At 47.1% G+C, this 14095-nt stretch overlaps 1 protein-coding gene across 1 annotated transcript; it reads right to left on the bottom strand.

The window, feature by feature from the left end:
- Positions 1 to 2309: 2309 nt before the first annotated feature.
- Positions 2310 to 12658, bottom strand: tbc1d2 (TBC1 domain family, member 2). Its single transcript, XM_076169741.1, has 17 exons — positions 11622 to 12658; positions 9237 to 10430; positions 8754 to 8892; positions 6560 to 6680; positions 6077 to 6186; positions 5690 to 5952; positions 5334 to 5603; positions 5104 to 5223; positions 4902 to 5012; positions 4529 to 4701; positions 4223 to 4334; positions 3928 to 4128; positions 3658 to 3845; positions 3452 to 3572; positions 3042 to 3227; positions 2834 to 2955; positions 2310 to 2705 (listed from the first exon to the last, which is right to left on the bottom strand). Exons 2-17 carry the CDS (start codon positions 10422 to 10424, stop codon positions 2504 to 2506), a joined length of 3627 nt encoding a protein of 1208 aa, XP_076025856.1. The 5' UTR covers positions 10425 to 10430; positions 11622 to 12658; the 3' UTR covers positions 2310 to 2503.
- Positions 12659 to 14095: the final 1437 nt, after the last annotated feature.

The raw sequence follows: 14095 nt of genomic DNA, 5'->3' as shown, positions 1-14095 counted from the left end.
GACCAAACTCAATGTTCTATTTCTCTAAAACATAATCAATATTTCTATTCACAGTATAAGTCAGGTGGTTTCCCCTTATCAATACGTCACAGAACCAGAACATGAATGGTTGAACCCGACCGCAGCCTGAGGTTTGTTTGATTAGTCGCTCCAGTTTGGAATGAAATGCTTCAGTTCGCTGGCTTTGAACCGGCGCTTTATCGGCCTGCGGAGGGAAAAGCTGACGCAGTTTGTGCTACCTGGTGGAACAACAGGGTGAAGTTCAGTTTGGCTTTTTATTTTCCTTTTTCAATCAATTCTCAGTTTCAGGGCAGCACCCAGGACTTTAGAGTCCAAGTCCCCCTGACGCACTGCAAAACTAATCAATACTGAGTCCTTCTGTTGTTGTAGTTTGCCTTTGGGACACAGCAGCTAAGTCTCATGTAGCTAAAAAGCTAATTTGAAGTCATGACCTCAGTGGCCTCAACGTTAGCTGCAGAATTGTAACACGGGCAACTTGGAAACCTGCTTCAGTCACAGAACTGAGCAAAGAAAAGAAACGGGAAAAACGTTCCAATGGTTTCATCTTTGTGCTCCAGGGTGTGTTTAGCCTAGCTTAGCACACAGACTGGAAGCAGGGCAGAATGATAGCTTAGTTTTATCAAAAGTGAAATAATACAACTTCCAACAAGCTCAAATTTGAATGATTTTTAATATACATTTGAATTTAAAATGACATTTTGATTTCAGGAGCTGTTAGCAAGGAAGCTACTTGTCGACCAAAATCACATTAGAGCTAATTACCAGTTTAATTTTTCATCAAAAAGGTTGAAGCTGTGTTTAATTATCACTAACCAAATGATTGCTAACATCAAATAGTATCCATTAAAGAGGCTCCTGTTAGTGTGTGACTTTAACCTGCACTATGAAGGTGTAAGAGACGATACTGCTGTTGTGGTGCTAACAGTACAAATTGAAAATAAAGCGGTTTAGGAGTGTCTGTTTCACTCTTCTTTCAGGCTGTGTGCTAAGCTAAGCTAAGCTAAAGACGCCTTGGCCGGCAGATGAAACTGTTTCCTTAAACCGCCTGTAAGCACTGACGCTGTTCAGAGTTGTGAAGGAAAACTCGCATGTCCTGGTTTTCCCTGTTTTTTGTGTTGTTTTCCCACCTTGAGTCGACTTTGTAGGGTCTGAATATTAACAGAGTTAGATTAACAGGAATCAAACGCTCAGTACGTTTACATACACAGGAAAACTTTGATTCTACTCCAGATAAGGTACTAAAAGTCTGTTAAACATCATGCAAACAACATAATTAGACTGAAATGGGTTTAAATCAGAAAGAAGAAACCTCCACATGTAGTGAAGCCCCAGGTGAGGTATTCAGTGAATGACGTCACACTGGGATCACAGGAGGCCGTAGTTGGACTGGGCGTGTAAGTAAATGTGCTGAGCGTTCGGAGAGCTTCATTTTTTCTTTTCTTGGGTTCCTCTTGGGTCTTTGGCCTGTGCGTCACCATAGCTACATAGGACAAACGTGTTACGGTGTGACTCTGGCTTTTCGTTTTCCTCTGCAGTAAAACGTTCTTTGTAACATTGGAGAACATTTTTGTTCTGGGTTGATTTTTTTATATTTATCATTTCTTATGTACATTTGTTTTTTTACAAAAATAATAAAAGAATATTTGAACTCGTGTTCTGGAAATTTCAAAGTTTGTTCAAAAAACAAATCCAGCAAACAGTAAATACATCATTTTTGTACAAAAACAAGTTCAAATTTTGAGTAACATGAATCTAAAATATTGATGAAAGTCGATACATTAGTGTAACATTTCTAAGCAGCTGAAATACTGAACCTTACTCTGAAGTTTAATCTTATTTTTTCAAATGACATCCACATAAATCATTCAAACGGTGAAAAAAGGTGATAAGTAACAAACGCCATGGCAACGACAGACTAAACACTGTGGGTGTGCATCTCTAGGACCCACACAGTTGGTATCTCAATACATTACCCACAATACAACAGGCCAGTGCCATTTTGACCCCACGCTGCCAAGTCAGCTGATCTCAGCATCCAATCAGGAGGCCTCACTGATGAAGCAGGTGAGACCACAGCAGACCAGAATACGCTGATGTCTCCAATCTGAGGAACGACCTGGGATCCCTGAGGAAGAGCTGCAAGACGAGACCAAGGAGCGGACCTGGACCCGGACCAGAGATGGGAAGTGCGTGCTGGTCGTTTATATTTCTATCCAGAAGTAAAAAGAGAAGCAGAGTACCTGCACTCATATGCATCATGATTGTTTCTTTGTTTCTCTCTCTCTCTCTCTCTCTCTCTCTCTCAGTAGGAACGTACCACTTTTGTGCAGCCCTGATTATATTTTCATACTTTGATGATTTATGCAGAAGTCTAAATGTATAAAGGACGTTAACATAAGGGAGACAAACAAAGCTCTTGGTGGACACTGGAGGACTCTGATGATCCCTCAAAGGTCCATTTGTTGGAGTAAACATGAATGCGTCACAGCTCCTCATCGTCCTCGCTCATGTTATTGTCCAGCTCCTTGTCTTTGCGTTCTGGGCTCTCCATAACAAACTCCCTCTGTTGCTCCTCCAGCTCCTTCAGCTCCCCCTGCAGACGCTCCAGGTGAAACGCACGCCGGTTCCTCAGGAGCCGCCCGGGGAACGGGTTCATGTCATTGAAGGCGATGTTGGTTAGTTTCCTAAAAATAAAAATAAGAAAGAGCATTAAAATGGGGACTTCCTCTCTGATTGAAATTAATTTGTCTCATTAGCGCCACTCCAGTATCAGAGGTGTTAACAGGTATTACAAGGTCTTGTCAGTCCTTACCTGCCATCAGAAATGGTCTTGGTGAAGAAGCGGAGGTACTGGTAGAGCTCCACACTGTCCTGGATCTTCAGGATGTCGTCTTCTTTATATTTAAAGAGAGCCAGAGCGTAACGGAATATAACCTGAGGGAGCAAAGGAGAGAATTCAGTCTCTAAACACATTTCAGGTGAAGTGTTAAAGTCTCTCTGTTTGAAATGAGGCTGAGCACCTTGGTGCCCTCGTACAGGAAGGCGTCCCAGAGCCGCAGCAGGATGTCGCTGGGCAAACCCTCCACAAAAACCACCAGGAACCAGTTGAAGGTGATGAGGGAGACGTCGACGCCGTACTCCTCAAAATGAGCCGCCAGCCTCGGCAGCTTCTCTGCCATGAAGTCCTTCAGAACTCGCTGGTCTGCCTGCAGAACCCAAAACCACAGAGACACCAGCTGGATCACTGTGCAAGTACAAACATGCATTACAACCTATAAACTAAATAAGAAAAGTGATGTATTTATTGCCTTAAGGAAAACTGAATCTAGAGTATAACTGCTGATGTCAGAAGGGAAAAGATTGAAAACATTTTGGAGATATTTTTCTGAATCACAGGGCCCAGCCAGAACATCTGAGACGAGCTGCTGACCTGAGAGGCCACCAGGTTCTTGGTGTAGTAGTCCTGAGGCATGATGGTTTCCACCACGGCGACCAGACACCAGAATGCGTCCTCTTCACTCTGCAGGACCAGCAGGGCGATGGCTGCCAGCCTGAGGGACAAACACACAGCTCAGCTCAGCTTCAGTCTAAAGCTCTGCAGCAGAACCTCCTGGTGTTCCGTCCAAGCCTTTGTACCTGTTGAGTCCCTGGCAGTAGCCGATGGCCGGGTTCATCCAGGAGAACGCCAGCAGGATGCGGCGCAGCTGCTGGAGGGCGGGGCTGGACGGTGAGGAGAAGTTCTGATTGGTGGTGAGGGTGCGGTGGAGGTCCAGCTGGATCTGTCTGGAGGCCGGGTGAGGGGAGGTCCTGCTCTTCTCACACAGCTGGAACAATGAGGGCTGGATTAGTGGAGGACTTCATAGGTGTGTAGCTGCATGTACCTGAGCACCTGTGTACCCTGCACACCTGCTTGTAGCGCTCCGGGTGGCGCTCTCTGATGGTCCTGGTCCTGGCCCGTACCACCCAGCGCCACACCCGCTGGCGGTAGTCCTGCGGCACGCCTCCTCGTAACAAACCTTTCAGCTCCGGGGAAGGACAAAGGTCGTTTTCCAGTCGGCCGGCGAGGAAGTGAGCCCAACGAGTCAGCTGGGGGTGCTCACCTGCTTCCTGCAGCCAAACACACACACACACACACACACTGAAACACACAGCTGAAACTGAGATGAAACACACAGAAACCAAAGATAAGACGTGATCCAACCTGGTTCAGCAGGCTGTGTGATCGGATCTCCAGCGCCTGGATCTTTGCCAGCAGCTTCATGTCCCCCACCTCATAGTCTGGGATGATCTTGAAGCCGTACTCATCGTGATCCCTGAGGAGGAACAGCAACAGGAGAGGAGACGGATTGATTGATTAACCTGCATCTCTCTGCACCTTTGACCTTTAATAATCTGACCTCTTGACCTTAAAAAAAAACTTCATAGTAACTTGAATGAACTTTAATGGAACCTGGCCTCCTCAGAGTCGACTGTATTGTTGTGTGTGTTGTGTGTGTTGTGTTTGTACCTGACTGGCTGCAGGTTGATGGCGTTCTTTATCTCTCCCTTCAGTGCGTCCTCGATCAGCTTTCTGACGGCCTCCCGCTGCACCGGTGCCAGACCTTTGTCCTCCAGCAGCTTCCTCAGGACCCCCAGGTAGCGGCTTTCCACCTGACAGTTGGTGGCCTCCAGGTAGGAGCACTGCAGCCAATCAGAGGACAGCAAATCACACACAACCTTCCAAAACAAGTCAGGGATAACGTAGTGTCACATTCTTCTTCACTGGTTACAGACTTCTGGACTTCCTGCCTTCTTGTCTGATCAATGTGACTGGTCAGATCTGTGCCCCGCCCCCCACCACTGAACCTGATACCTGATAGGTCGGTGTGTGTTTGTTGTACCTTGACCATCAGGCTCTTCTCCCGCTCCGAGCTGTTCCTCCACAGTTTGGTCAGCTGGTAGATCTCAGAGTTCAGAAACTTATTCTGAGTCTTATACGCCTCGATGTCGTCCTGCAGAGGAACACGAGACAGGCGGTCAACATGACAGTGATGATGAGGTCATGCATGTTTTTCTGCTCTCTGATCACACAGCTCAGGTCACCTTGAGGTTGTCCACCTGCTGCTGAAGCTGGAGGGTCTGAGCGTCCACAGTGTTGGAGGAGACAGAGCGCCAGGTGTCTGACATGCAGGTGGACATGTGGTCAGAGAGCTTCAGGATCACCTGACAGCACACAGGACAGCAGTTTAACTCCCCTGAGCTCAGTCTGTCACTCAGGATCAGACATATTAACTCAGCTTCACACACAAACACAGATTGTGATTCTGATTGACCTCCTGCTTGGCCTTGTTCTTCTCCGTCAGATGCCTGATGTGAAGCTGCAGCTCGGCCACCTGCGCGTCTCTCTGCTCCAGGTCCCTCCTCTGTGACTCCGCCTCCGCCTTGGCCTCCTTCAGGCGGCTTCGCAGGTCGGCCGACTGGCGCTCGCGATGCCGGAGCAGCTCCAGCCGCTCCTGCTCGCCCTTCACCGCCAAGAACTCTGCACAGGTTCTCTTCTCCAGCTGAGCTCCTTCCAAGGCCTTGTGGAGGAGCCACACCAGCTCCTGCAGGACGGACCAGATGTTCACTGATTAAGACACATTAAGTCCTGACTCACACCAGTAGAGACGAGCGCTGAGCGACCAGGCACCTTCTGAGCTTTGACCTCTTCCACCAGCATCTGCTTCTCCTGCTGGAGACGGGCCGTCCTGTCTGAGAAGGAGGAGGACAGCGTGTCTCTGCGGAGGCTCGGCAGGGTGGGAGAGTTCCAACTTTTTGACTTCGTGTTTCGTTGGCTGTCAAACAGCGATGGCGACTGTCTGCCATCCACCGGTGAGACTTGTCCCGGCGGGTCAGGCAGGGGGACGGGAGTGGACGGGGTCGGGGTCGGGGGGTCCACGGGAGTCCTGGGGGCTGGAGGGGTTAACATGGGATTAACCTTCACACTGAACTCAGCCTGTTCATAAAAGACAAGTGGGCCAAGCTGAAGACACAGAGGGGCCGAGCCTACAATGAGGTCATGCTGTATTGTACTTACAGGCGGTGGCGGCGATGTTTGCAGGCATCGTCCTCGGCGGAGCTTCGACATGAAACACGCTCTGACTCCACTCCTGAGACGAGCGTTTACGAAGACTGTGGACCGAGTTCCTGTGATGGTACACACACACACACACACACACACACGCACACATTTTTATGTTGGAGGACCTTTCGAGAGCTCCTCCACCAGGGGGCGCAGGAACGCACAACAACAACAGAACTTCACCAGTGAAGGTTAAAGGTAACATGTAAGAGCCGAACACCTGAAGGCAACATGAGCAGATATGAGTGTGGATAGTTTCACTCTTGTTTTCAGTGGAAAAAATGATGCTGATTGTGAGAACGAGTTTAAACATGCTGATGAGAACACTGTGTGCGTGTGTTTGTGTGTTGATGGCAGTGATGTAGCGTCAGTTTGATGTCTGATCTGATCAGATGTGTTTCCAGATGTAGAGCAGATGTGGGTGTGGGCGTGGCTCACTGGATCTCGATCAGCGGGTGTTTGATGGACATGTTGGTGAGCGGCGTCCTCTGAGTCTGAACGCTGGCCGCCCCCGCACCCACCAGGCCCAGAGGGCTCTTCAACACGGGCAGGAAGTCATCTGCAGAAACAGGAAACAGAATTAGGGTCAGTTCATGTCCACACGAGGGGGGGGGGGGGGGGGGTCTGACTCAGTCCAAACCTGATGGACCCAAAGTTCTCCATTCATTTTCATATGGTTACAGTGGATTAGGGACAGATTAGGCCTGTAGTTACTATGGTAACTCTAGTTCCTTCACTCATCAGCTGAGTCGTGTTTGTCTGAACGCTATCAGATCATGACGTCATGGTGAACCTGCACAGGCTCGTTCCTCTGTTAGAGCTCGATCATGTGACAGCTGAGCCTCTGTGTCCCAGCACAAACCAGTCAGGACACGAGAGGAATTCCTGTGGAAGAAGCAGGAAAAGCAGCAGACCTGAGAACCTGCAGGCTCACACAGTGACTCATCCTCATCATCATCATCTCACTCAGTGGACTGCTGAGAGATTTAACGACTGAATAAACACAATTACATTCATCCAACCTGCTGTCAGTTCCTTAGCCGTGTGTGTGTGTGTGTGTGTGTGTGTGTGTGTGTGTGTGTGTGTGTGTGTGTTATTTATATTTAGTTTTGCAACGTTTCCTCTCCTGCAGCCACCTGCTCTTAGTCCAAACAACACTTCCTGTCTGCTGGGTCCACTTCCTGGTGATGTCACCGGAGCCTACAAACACTTCCTGTCAGCCTGCCGGGCCTCTAGGTGGCGTTCCAGTTTAAATCACGGCAAAAACGGAATCTGATCAAAGTGAAGTTTGTTCTGCGTGACGTCTCGGGAGAAAACATTAAGTTTTCAAACGAGCCGCTGACAGGAAACGATCTGCCTCACATCCTGCCCGCCGCTCGCCGCCCACCGCCCAGGCACATGGAGATCAGGTGATTGGCTTGGCACAAACACTGGGCGCAGATGGGCAGATGGTTCTGAGTTCCGGCTCGGTCAGGAGCAGAACTCTGACTAGAAGAGAAAGACTGAGGCCTGAAACATGTTTAGTTTCTCCCAGTTGAATGTTTCAGATGAATAAAGGAATCTGCTGTCATGTTGAAGAGTGAAGCAGCCGTCTGTCAGCACTTCTGCTCCTGATTCCTCCTCAGCTGGTTTCTGGGCCTCAGCCGGTCTGAACCAGTTCATCCTTCATCACAGCTGCAGCTCATTTCTCTCATTTTCTTTATCGCTTTATTTGTCTGCCTAACCTGAAGCCCCGCCCAGCCGCCGTGTGCTGAGCGCTCCGCTGCGTAAACACCAGATGGGAACGACTTCACCACTTCACTCAAAGTTAGTTTCATGGTCCTGACGTCATTTCAAACTGTTTTCAACACGGTTCGCAGCGTCAGGATCTGTGAAGGCGACAGAATCAAAGCTTCCTCAGCTTCAGATCTCCACACATTCCTGAAGAAAGCTACTGGCACCAACACGCCCAGTTTAAGGATTCAAACAGAAAGCTGAAGCTCTGACTCAGGATCGTTTCTGCTCTCGTCTGCGTCAGTCTGAAACTATGACATCATTTCCATCTAAAGCCTCAGAGCAGCAGCTGCAGCGCTCTGTGCTCTCCACCAGGAGGCGTCACAGCAGCCACCTGCACGTCTCTCCCTCCTCTTCATCGTCACTCTGATCCGGTGGTGACCGTTTTCTCCCTGATGACCTCACTGACCTCTGTGTTTTGGATAAGGCGTCTCCATGGTTACAGTGAGTCAGTCACTCTGTGAGCTGACGCAGGGATTTCCCAACTCACCGCAGGAGAAGGGTGGAGGGCATCTCGCCAGAGCGCCCACACACACTTCCTGTTCATGACCCAACAACACTGCTGTGGGCATGAAGAGGAGGAAGAGGAAGAGGAGGAGAAGGAGGAAGTCATTACACCAACCACCCAGAGTAAATATGCAGTGGATTTACTGTGGGCGTCGCTCACATGGAGGAGGAGACATCAAAGTGAGATGGTAGCAGATGTTTGGTTGATCACATGTTCACATGTCAACATGAAAGAAGTGAGGAGCAGAAACGATGAAGAAAAAGAGCGAAAACTGGGAAATCACCAACAAGAGTAAACATGAGCAGGTGGAGAAGACCAAAGAAGAAGAAAACTACTCCTCTCCGTCCTCACCGGCAGTGTTGTTGTTGTTGTTGTTTGTGGGTTCGTTTGAGTCGCAGCAGCTGGAGTCTGCAGCCTGCTGACGTCTGTGCTGCCAACGATTCACCTGCAGCTGCTGCAGCCAGTACAGCATCACCTCCTGACTCACAGCCTGAGAGGAGGAGGAGGAGGAGGAGGAGAGAGGAAGAGAGGAGGAGGAGGAGGGAGGAGGAGAGGAAGAGGGAGGAGGAGGAGAGGATGAGGAAAGGAGGAATGGAGGAGCAAGAGGAGAAAAGAAAGATGTGAAGAGAGAGAGAGAGAGAGAGATCACTCAACACAAACTGAACTGCACTCTAGAACTGAAGAGTAAAATTACAAAAAAAAGTTAAATTACAAAAAAGTTAAATTACAAAAAATAGTCAAATTTAAAAAAAGAGTAAAATAAAAAAAAGTTAAATTACAAAAACAAAGTTAAATTACCAAAAAGAGTAAAATTACAAAATAGCACTCTCCTACCTTCAGGATGAAGGTGCGTTCAGGTGTCTGGATGTGGAAGGTGCCACTCTCGGCCTTCAGCGGGTACGTGAAGGTGGCGCTGGTGAGCTCCACCTGGCCCAGCGCCGTCACATCCTGAGGCGTGCGGTAGTAGAACAGCTGGTTCTTCTTCTCCTCGTAGGTGAACCAGCGCTGCTTCCAGGCCTTCAGCGGGCCGCCCTGCTTCTGCAGGTAGCCACACAGTTTGGGCGCCACCAAAGAAGAAGATGTAGAAGACACCTGAGGGTGAGGCTGGACCTGATCACAGAAGGCCTCGATGGTGAGCGGTGGAGCCAGGGTGGAGGCTTCAGTCAGGCGGGACAAAGCTTGAGAAGAACCCAGGTGGTTCTGCTGGTCTGCAGGAGCAGAAGGAACCTTGTGAAGTTTTTGGTCTGTAAAGGGAGGAACCTGCAGGGTTTCCTGGTCGACATTGGTGTCAGTACTTGGTGTCTGGTCTTCTGGAGGATCCTGCTGGTTTTTCAGGTCTTTGGTTCGAGGAGATTTCTTGTTTGAAGGAAGAGGATTCTGCTGGGTTTGCTGCTTTACAGAAGGAGGCTTCTTCTGAACAAGCTGGTCTGCAGGATGGGGAGGAAACTGTGTGAGTCCCTTGTCAATAAAGAAAAAAACGTGTTTGGTTTGCTGCTCTGTCAGAAGAAGACTTTGGATGTTTTGATTCTCCACAGATGTGAAAGTGATCACGGCCTCAGGAGAAGAAAGATCCTGGTAGTTCTGCTGGTGTTGGGGATCAGAGCCAGCTTGATCTTGGTCCTTCTGGTTCTGTTCCTGGAGTTTATCAGAAATTAAATCAGGTAAATAATTTGTCAGAGGAGGCGGAAGATCTGTGTGGGTTTGATGTTTATCAGAGTCTTTCAGCAGAGAAGAAGAACCATCTGGTTTTAGTTGAACTTTGGAAGAATCATCTAAGTGTTGTTGACCAGTGGTGGAAACCACTGGATCCTGTTGGTCTTCTTCGCTCTCACTCAGACTCTCCTCTGTCTGCGAGCTGGAGGGACTCAGTCTTGACTCCTCTCTGCTTTGTTGGTGGTCTTCTTCAGAAGCTGCCGGGGCTGAGATCCAATCAGTTCCTTCCCTCGCCTCCTCCTCAGCGTGGACAGGAAGCGAGCGAGACGAGGCAGCGCTGGGATTTCCTCCTGGGCCGCTTCCCTCCATCACAGTCTAAAAACAGGAACAAGGAGAGATGAAGAGATGGAACGTGATGGAGAGAAAGAAGATGAAAGTCTGAGGAGCCTCGTGGGGGAAAGGAGACGTTTCAACACTCAGCAGCCTGTAGAGCTTCAGGAGCTCTGCCAACATCATCATCAACATCAGAACTTTATTCATTCATCTGATGTTCTTCAGCTTCATCATCACTACCTTTGTCTGCATTGATCCGATGATTCCAGCTCCAATCTTACTAACTTGAGCTAAATCAGTAATCAGCAAAAAATTCTTAATCAGAAGACACCGTCTCCTAGCAACCATCATAGTCTAGTAACCATGACGATTAAAAAGCAGATTTACAGGACACAGGTTCTAGTTGTACTTGTCTACTATGATACCTTACTAACTATGATTTAATTTGTTAAATAAATGAGTTTCCAAAGGTTTGTAGAAACTTTTTCATTTTGTTAAATTGTTTCTATAAACTCAAAGAGCAGAATGAAGCAGCAGGTCGGTCACAGTTCAATACAGATTACTGAAGACTCTTTCAACTTCTCTTTTAATAATGAATTATACAGCCAGTTTTTCAGTAACAGTAAGTATTGATTACTTACTGGTGAGGAAGTTAATGAGAGAACATGTGCAGCGGTGAAGAATCTATATTCAACCCCCAGGAAGAGAGGAAGTGTGTGTAACAATGAGAGGGAGTACAGAGCTCATACACCTGAGCTGCTGCTCACACACACATCAGCCTCACCACAAACAGCAAGAACTGATCTCACTCCATCCAATTCATTTCAACATTAAAATAAGAAAAAAACACTCTTCGACCGGTGTTTGAACTTATATACAGTATATATATAATTATGTGTATAATTATTAAAGAGGAAGAATTATTGATACAAATTACACCTAAATGTTTAAAATTAAAGTCGTGACATCATTTGACAAGATTTGTTCTATTGTAAAGAAAATCTAAGCCAGTAATCAGTAAATTCTTTCTGGTTTAAAATCTCACTTTAAGATTTTGATCTTGTACAATAAATAAGAAAAGATAAATTAAAGTTTGTTGTTTGAGTGGAAAATTAACTGAAACGAACCTTCACTCATTCATTCATTCATTCATTCATTCATTCATTCATTCTTCCTTTCTTTCTTTCTTGTCCAGCTCAACTTTCTTAGAGGTAAAGAGAGACGCGAGCTCACCTGGAGGGGGCGTGGCCTAGCTGCACCTTCAGCGCGGTGTGTTAAGTGGAGCAGCGGGCAAAAAGCGCCGCGTCCAGCTGTTTGTCCCGCAGGAAAACACCGTGCAGTCCGCCCACAGCAGACAGGAGAGGCGGCGGAGGAGCCGAGGGCGGTTGTTTGTTGTTGTTGTTTGTTTGTTGTTGTCCTTCTTGTTGTTCTCGTCTCGCGCGCTCACTTGTCCCCGCGGTAACGACCTGTTCGCCTTTTTCTTCCTGATTCTTTCCTCATCACTCCACGGTCCCTCGCCGTAAAGTCGAACAACGTAACGCAAAATAACAACGACACTTCCTGCTTTGCTTTCAAAACATACTTCCGACTTCAACAACTTTTCAGAATAAAGCCCATTCGCCCAAATTCAATCAATTCTCAACAAGTCCTGAAAGTACAACTGGAAACTATTTGGACCAGACGAGTACAGTCCGAGTGTTCAAAGGTTAAAGAAGTAATGTTTCACGAAAGACGTGGAAATGTTACGAGCTAGTATTTTCAGAGAAACAAGTTAGGATATCACCGCAAAGAACAGCCAACAATATTGGGTAACTGCTGCTATCTAGTGGTGACACATTGAGATAACATTCAGTTACACCCCCTGGATTTTGTCTTTTTTCTTGTCAAACTGAAACTGGAATTACAATGAATACAACGTTGTTTTTGTTCTAGTATGACTCAAAAAAGAACAAAAAGAATAGTCGGTGAGAAGTTTGCTGGTGAGAATGCAGACTTTAGTTTGTCCATCCAAAGCTTGGCCTGATGTCCCAGAGGTGACGGGACCCTGATCCGCTGTTGTGTGGCAAGCATTCTTACAGCAATGACGAGTCTCGAACCCACAAACCTGTGATTCTCTAACGTCAGTTTAACTCACTGAGACAAGTAGGGGTTTAGTCCACTGTTAAACCTGCCCTGGTCCTAATGCCTGTCTACATTTGGCATCCGGCTCCTTTTGACAAAGAGTTTAACTTTTCACAATGAGAACTGTAGAGTTCCCTGCCCTGCCTCCCTCTCCTGTGAGGTCCTGTAACCCCGATGAAGGCCTGGAAGCAGCGCTGCTTATTTTACTTTTTTTTCTTCAAATTTTACTCTTTTTTGTACTTCTTTCAATTTTTTGTAATTTTTACTCTTTTTCTGTAGTGATACTATATTTCTAAATTTACACTTTTTTTGTGCTATACTTGTTTTGTACTTTTATCTAACCTCGTGGCAAACACTATTTGCCTTGGTATTACAGGTATAACGGGCCTCGAACCCACAACGTTGCGATCACCAGCCATCAGCTTGAGTGAGCACAATCAGAACGAGGATTTTAACAAGTTCCATGTTTTTAGTATTTGTTAATCGTCATGGCTACCTACCTCAGCTGGGACATGTTCTCATTGTTTCTTGTTGTTTTTCATGTCAACGATCTTCAAACATCAAGTCAAGTCAAACTGAACATCGATAAACTAACACAGTGCAGATTTAAATAAATCCCTCATGCAAATCTACTGAAGAAATAAAGCTGCATGTTCTCTCTCGAACACTAGATGGCACAACTGAGACGTCACTGCAGAACTGAGCATCTGCTATCAAAATGATTAATGACCAGTTTGATCCACTAATGGGTTTGCAGAAGCGGATTGAACTTTGTAACTTGAACTTGTGTGTGAAATGGATGTGAAGAAGCTTTAATGAAGAGAGCAGATGGAGAGGAAAGCACTTTGTTGTGTGGCTGTTGTTGCTTTTGCCATGCAAATGTGCCAGCAGGGGATTTGAATGGATAACAAAGTGATTCAGCTCCACCAGAGGACTCACATGAAGCCTTGAAGGAGGTATGGAGACGATCAAGTGAGAGTGAAGGTCTGATGGAGAGGAGAGGAGGGTGAGAGTGAGGAAAAGCAGACAAACCAATATGACGGATTGAGAGAACGGAACCCAACAACTGCTGGGCCATAATAAGGACACTGTTCACTCGGACGTCTGTGGTTTGCAGTCGCCAAGGCAACTGGCCATCAATCCACTGAGGCCTTAGACACAAACAGGGAGGAAGTGAGAAATGAGAACAGCAACTGAAACTGAAACGGACGTTAGCACTCTGGTTAGACTCAGAGCAGGGAGGGAGGGAGTGTGTGTGTGTGTGTGTGTGTGAAACAATGAGCCGTCAGAACTACCTGTTATTGCTCCTAAACCACACACACACACACAAGGAAGTGATCACCACACATCACACAGAGTTAACTCTTCACTCACAGACTTTACATTCATCACACTTATCTGCTAATCAAACTTATTCGTTGTGTTAAACTTCCCTCCCTTCCTCTTCCTCCTGATCTTCCTCTTCTTCACCTTGTTTTCTCCTCGCAGGACATTTTATCTTCCTTGGGACAAAGGTAGAAGTTGGCGCCCTCGTAAAGCGAGTGAGCGGCTGGACTCTGAGCTTTATGGCTGCAGATAAACACTCA

This window comes from Genypterus blacodes, unplaced genomic scaffold (assembly GCF_046128005.1).
Source record: "Genypterus blacodes isolate CSIRO-AG114 ecotype Tasmania unplaced genomic scaffold, CSIRO-AGI_Gbla_v1 ptg000210l_1, whole genome shotgun sequence".
NCBI classification, from domain to species: domain Eukaryota; kingdom Metazoa; phylum Chordata; class Actinopteri; order Ophidiiformes; family Ophidiidae; genus Genypterus; species Genypterus blacodes.
The sequence above is the reverse complement of the archived record's forward strand: the minus strand, read 5'-3'. Positions and strand labels throughout refer to the sequence as shown.